Here is a 5,715-nt window from a genome sequence, read left to right as displayed (position 1 = left end):
GAGATTGGCACACCAAATTTTTACTTAAATCGCAATAAATCATATCACACATAATAACATATCAATAAACTCACAGTTGACTTGGATTTTCAAATTAGTATTAGAATTGATTAGGTGTAGTTGCGTCTGTTCTTTAATATGTAATATAATAATATGACATGTTGGAATTGAAAAGTGTAAAACTTGGGTTTTACATCATATCCTTATAAAATTTGATCTCTTCTTCATTTTAAGGAATAAAGAATGTTTATTCCTGTAATAAAAATATAATCAAACAATTTTATCTCAATACCATAAGAATAGCTATTATAATACAATATTTATTGCAGCCTACCAAAAGTATTCTAAATGCTACCTTTCAACATATTATATGAATATAGATGAGTATGCCACATGGAAATAAATTGATTCATTGCGTCAAAACTAATATATATATATATATATATATATATATTAAGAATACTAAGTATTTACATAAACAGGAGAATGAAAAAGACATTAGTCGAATGCCATTTAGTGTTATTTTTGGGAACTCCAAGGGCATTTTACATTGAAAAAACATTCTTATTATAATATAGGAAAAGCCCACAGAAACGCTTCCCAACGTTTTATCCGCAGCAATGGCGGTTATGCTGCGTTGCTCTTCCTGCTTCTTCACCCCTCCAAACTCCACCGTCCGATCCACTCCACAGAAAATCACATGCTCCCGGTAAGTACTCACGCCCCTACCTAATCTTCTCTCTCTCTCTCTCTCTCTCTCTCTCTCTCTCACATTCAATCATTTCACACCTTTTTGCTTACTTTCTCTGAACTCATTTCACTGCTTTGAAATTGTTATTGCTTGTTTATTAAGCTCTTTAAAAGCTAAAATCTTTACAGTGATCTCTTATAATGGAACAGCGTACCTTTCATTTCTCAGGACTTTACATTTTAAGCTATGTTTGGTTGCTGAGAAAATAAATTGTACAGTATATTTGAATTATGCATTGTCCACGAAAAAAAAAAAATGCAATTTTAGTTATTGGGTTTTAATTTTTTATTTTTATTTTGTAGTATAATGGGTTAAATGTAATATTTTTATGTGTGAGCTTTTAGTTTGTGGAGGATACAGTTAAATGCGAAATGTGGGAGGTTTTGAATTATTACATTGTCTATGAAACAAATTAACTATTTTAGCTAATGGGGATCAATTTTTTATTTTTCTTCTGCATTATAATGGTTAAATGTGATATTTTTATGTGTGAGCTTTAGTTTGTGGAGGATATAGTTAAGTGTGAAATGTGGAAGGTTTTGAATTATTACATAGTCCAAGAACAATTTAACTATTTTAGCTAATGGGGATCAAGTTTTTATATGACTTTTGTATTATAATGGGTTAAATGTGATATTTTTATATGTAGAGGTAAGTATGTGGAGGATATAGCTAAATGTGGGGGGTTTTACTATTCAGGTATTAAAAAAATGGAGAGAATTAATTGGTAAGTATATTTGAATAATTGCATTGTTCAAGGGGAAAAAAACACACTTTTAGCTGTTGGGTTTTCAATTGTTTATTTGTCTTTTGCATATAATGGGTTAAATGTGATATTTTTATGTGTAAGTGTAAGTTTGTGGAGGATATAGCCTAAATGTGAAATGTGGGAGGATTTATTTTTCAGGTATTAGAAAAATGAAGTGAATAAATTCCATACAACATTCTTGAAATATTACAATGTCCAAAGTGGGGGGGAGACAATTTTAGCTAATGGGATTCAATTTTTTTTTGGTAGTATGATAGGTTAAATGTGACATTTTTATGTGTAAGCTAAGTTTGTGGAGGCTATAGCTAAATGTGAATGTAGGAGGTTTTATTGGTCAAGTATGTTAGTGGGGTTTAGGACATTTTTTGTTTTGTGATTAAAATTGGATATATTTGTTTACAGAATTGAGGGTGTTTGAGAATGTTGCAAGTTGTGATGCTAGAAGAGAGAGAAGATAGGGGATTCTTGAGTTGGTTGTTTTACATGATTTTCATGATGATGGGCCAATGAGCTATAGCTCAATTGCTACTTCCTTCTCCCATAATAATGGGATGGATGGTGAGGTTATCGGTTCAAGATCCACTATTGCGTGTGTAACTTTACCAATAAAAATATATATATTTTCATGACAATGGTTCCACATAATTTAAAGTTATTTAGTAATGTAATTTGAACTTAACCCGTACATATTTAATTTTTGTTATTCAAACAACCGTCAATTTACCCATATACTGGAAGGCCATATATAGGTTGGTTGAGGGTGTTGTAAAACTTCTTGAATTGAATGTGGAGAACATCCTCTTACTGATATGGTGATATATTCATTGATTGAATCAGGGAAGATTGCAACTCTTTCATATAAAGTGGAGAGGTTTGTATCATCCTTGAGAAGTACTTTTAATGGGTCATCTGAGATGTGCCAAATGTTGCCAAACTTACATTGTCAGGTATGATGGCAAGTTTCCCAATATCAGCTGTTATGTATTTAGTAGGAGTTTTGGTTGTGATATATGTTGCATCTACTACTTTATTAGTGGCATAAGAGAATTCCGCATTATAAGATGTAGAGTTTAACAATATCCCTATGAAGACTGCCCTAGAGAACATTATTATGTAAACTTTGTGGGAGGGTGTCTCTCTTTTATCTGTAAAAGACCTATCTTGCAATTTAAAGGCTCCCATCAAGTTCAGCATGCAACTTTGTGTATAAATTTTGCCGGGCTTGGATTTCATTTGACAGTCAGATTCCCACAACCAGAACTTAAGCATCATGACTTAATGCAATCCCGTGCAATGAGTTGTAGATCAAATGGCGCTTCCCCTCCTATAAGAGTAGGTGGAGGGTGAGGTCATGGGTTCAACATGTGTACTTCACTAACAAATTACTTAAGAGATAAATAAATAGAGTTCATCAAATGTTCATATCTCAAGAAAAATTTGTGTGATCCAATTACTGCAATATATTTTAGTTTCCATCCATTATACCTTATCAATTCCCTCTTTGACGGCCATTATTTTTATTATCTGATCGGCAGTTGCCACTTTAGCAGGAAAACAAACAAGTAGGAATTCCAACAATGGCATTCCTCATCAGTAATCCCTTGATGTTAACTACACCTTTTAAAGCTTTAGCAGAAACATGTGAAGCTGATAACTCTGTTTTCAACGTGAACTTGCCTTTATTGCTATCCTTGGCCCTTAAAGGGAAAACTGTTGGAGGTAAGGTAGTATTGGCTTCATTGACTCCTTTGGTTCTATTCATTCTTATTACTTTGCAGGATGTATTCAAAGTCTATCACGAGATATCTTTTTCCTTTTTTAAATAATTTTTGGTAGAGTTGCTTGTATCTATTATAGTTTTAGTATCATGATGAGCAAGTAAAAGAAAGTGCCACACGTAGAATGCCCTGGAGGCCTGGTTTTTTGACCTATAAAGCTACATAGAAGTTTGAGATTGATACATGGAAATTGCGTAATGAATCCTCAACAAGCATGACTTGTTGATGTTTCTGACACCTCAACCATGCCATAATGCAGCATTTAGTGTGAAATGCTAATTTAGGATAAGAGTATTCAAAACATCAAGTATTATTTTTCTTTTCTTAGCTCATTGTTAGGATTATAATTGGGTGTGGCTATGTGAACTAAGGAAATTGAAGCTGCTTCTGTCTTTCCATGTGTAATGTCTATAGTTTTTAATGACTGTGAAGTGTAGATCTGTAATCATGTTATGCAGATTTCCCCTAATTTTTGATTGCTTGTATGATAGGTTTGCTTGTTCGCCAAAGGAGAGGGGAATTGGAACGGCTGAATGAACAGCTGCACCAAATCAATGCAGTTCTAAGAAAACCAGAGACTGAAGTGATTGTTGATCCAAAGAAGCAGGGATTGATTTCTCGATTGAAGTGTGGAAAGAATTTTTTGTGAAATCAAGGACTAGAGAAGGCACTCTTGGAATATAAAACAGCTCTTGAGCTTGCACAGAATTTAAAAGATCCTATTGAGGAGAGTAAGGCTGCAAGAGTTCTAGGTCTGTTCACATTCCCTTGGCCGTTATTTGCCCCCTATCGTTTCCTTTTTTTTTTTTTTTTGGGTATTCTAGGTATACTATGGCTTATATACAAACTAGAAACACTAAAATAGGCATATGACTGTTGCTGTAGAGGTTCCACTAGACTCTTATACATCTAGTACCCAAAAAAAAAAAAATATTCCTGTAATGAATCAGAAGCGTTAAGCCATGTTTTGGGTTCACTGTTGCTAAGACCTTTCTTCTTATATGTCCACGGAGTAAGATAATTCAAGCCTATAGAAATGTTACAACCATCTTAATGCAATTAATTGAAAATTTGAAACCAACCATATGCAAACCTGCTATGAGGACTTGTTGTCAAGAATCAGGATCATATATTTTTTAACCTTCAAGAAGGCAGAACTCTTCAAATTGAGTCTTTTTTTGTCTCTTTGAGCATTAGTTTCAGTTGAAAATATGCTGTTGTGGCGTTCCCAATAGCCATAACTTGTTTTCATGATTAATTTCATTAAGTAGCATATCCCCCATGAACACACCTCAAAACTCCACCCAAACGATTCAATCCAAGTCTAAGTTACCCATTTTTTGCTTGCCTTCTTTACCTTCTGAAATGATTTGTTATGTCATTCATCTAGTACAACTATAATAGTTCATTCTTATAAAATTGTAATAAAGAATTTAAATACCAATCCTTCTTGCTCTTGACATTTTTTTTTTTTAATCAATTGTAATTACTACAGAGTGAGAAAATTGCGACTTTTTTTTTTGCAACACCAATTTTAATCAAAATAACACAGTCCAAGAATACAACTTAACAAGCTACAACAACACCCTGCAGACCACCCTGCAGAGTCAAGTCACATAGACCAGCAAAATTATCAACCAAAAAATTATTTAAAAAAAAAAAAAAAAAACGTAGACTTGCAAACACTCAAAACACGTTTTTGTATTATATAGCAAAAAGTAGTAGCCTCAATCCTACATTTATAGAGAGAGTAACCGGAAACAAACCAGCACAAACAACAAAAGCAACTAACTCTGCAGATACATTCTTGTGATAACACATATTATTTTGCAACTAGCTTGGCTCTTGCATGACCCTGTGATATTTGGAATTGCTCATTTATACCAAAATGTGCCATCAGAAGCCACACATGGGTGAGAAGTTCTCCACCCCGTCTCAGTTGCTGAGCATGATGATTCCCTTTGCAATGGCAGGCTGCATAAGCAAGCATCTCCACCCAAAATTACTAATCATCTCCCATTTCTGTTTCTTATCCGATATAGCTTGCAACTTGGATGCAAGGCTACATGCATCGAATAACACGGATCTGCTTCTCTCCCTTTCCACTTCAGACTGGAACTTGAGTGATCATATTAATCAGCTTTTTACACGCATGTGATTTATCTAATGTGGATTTTCCTGCTAGGATGCAACCTGAAAGTTCAAAATGGGTATGAAACACTCTTGAACGTTTAGACCCCCAGATACAAAATTACCAATTCAAATTTTATATCAAACAATTAATGTGCGGAACATGATAACAAGCTCACAACAGAATTGATAAACAATCTAAGCCAAATATAAACACATTCACAGCAGGAAATATAAGGCAAAGATAAGGGGAAGGAAGATGCAAATACACGGACAACACACGATGT

The 5,715-nt window shown here is 33.9% G+C and overlaps 1 protein-coding gene across 1 annotated transcript; it reads left to right on the top strand.

The window, feature by feature from the left end:
• Window positions 1-607: 607 nt before the first annotated feature.
• On the top strand, window positions 608-4,368 carry LOC136062370 (protein FLUORESCENT IN BLUE LIGHT, chloroplastic-like). The gene is made up of 4 exons (XM_065761347.1): window positions 608-709; window positions 2,358-2,467; window positions 3,068-3,239; window positions 3,790-4,368. Exons 2-4 carry the CDS (start codon window positions 2,435-2,437, stop codon window positions 3,945-3,947), a joined length of 363 nt encoding a protein of 120 aa, XP_065617419.1. The 5' UTR covers window positions 608-709; window positions 2,358-2,434; the 3' UTR covers window positions 3,948-4,368.
• The last annotated feature ends 1,347 nt before the right edge of the window (window positions 4,369-5,715 follow it).

The sequence above is a fragment of the Quercus suber genome, unplaced genomic scaffold (assembly GCF_002906115.3).
Source record: "Quercus suber isolate HL8 unplaced genomic scaffold, Cork oak 2.0 scaffold_407, whole genome shotgun sequence".
Classification (NCBI taxonomy): Eukaryota; Viridiplantae; Streptophyta; class Magnoliopsida; order Fagales; family Fagaceae; genus Quercus; species Quercus suber.
Note: the sequence above shows the minus strand (reverse complement) of the source record. Positions and strands in the feature narration are given on the sequence as shown.

Bases quoted from the DNA above. Each gene is read 5' to 3' on its own strand.
- LOC136062370 (XM_065761347.1), top strand. From the start codon at position 2,435: ATGTGCCAAATGTTGCCAAACTTACATTGTCAG. The intron at 2,468-3,067 runs GTATGATGGCAA...TTGCCACTTTAG, and splicing joins TGCCAAACTTACATTGTCAG to CAGGAAAACAAACAAGTAGG. The intron at 3,240-3,789 runs GTAAGGTAGTAT...CTTGTATGATAG, and splicing joins TAAAGGGAAAACTGTTGGAG to GTTTGCTTGTTCGCCAAAGG.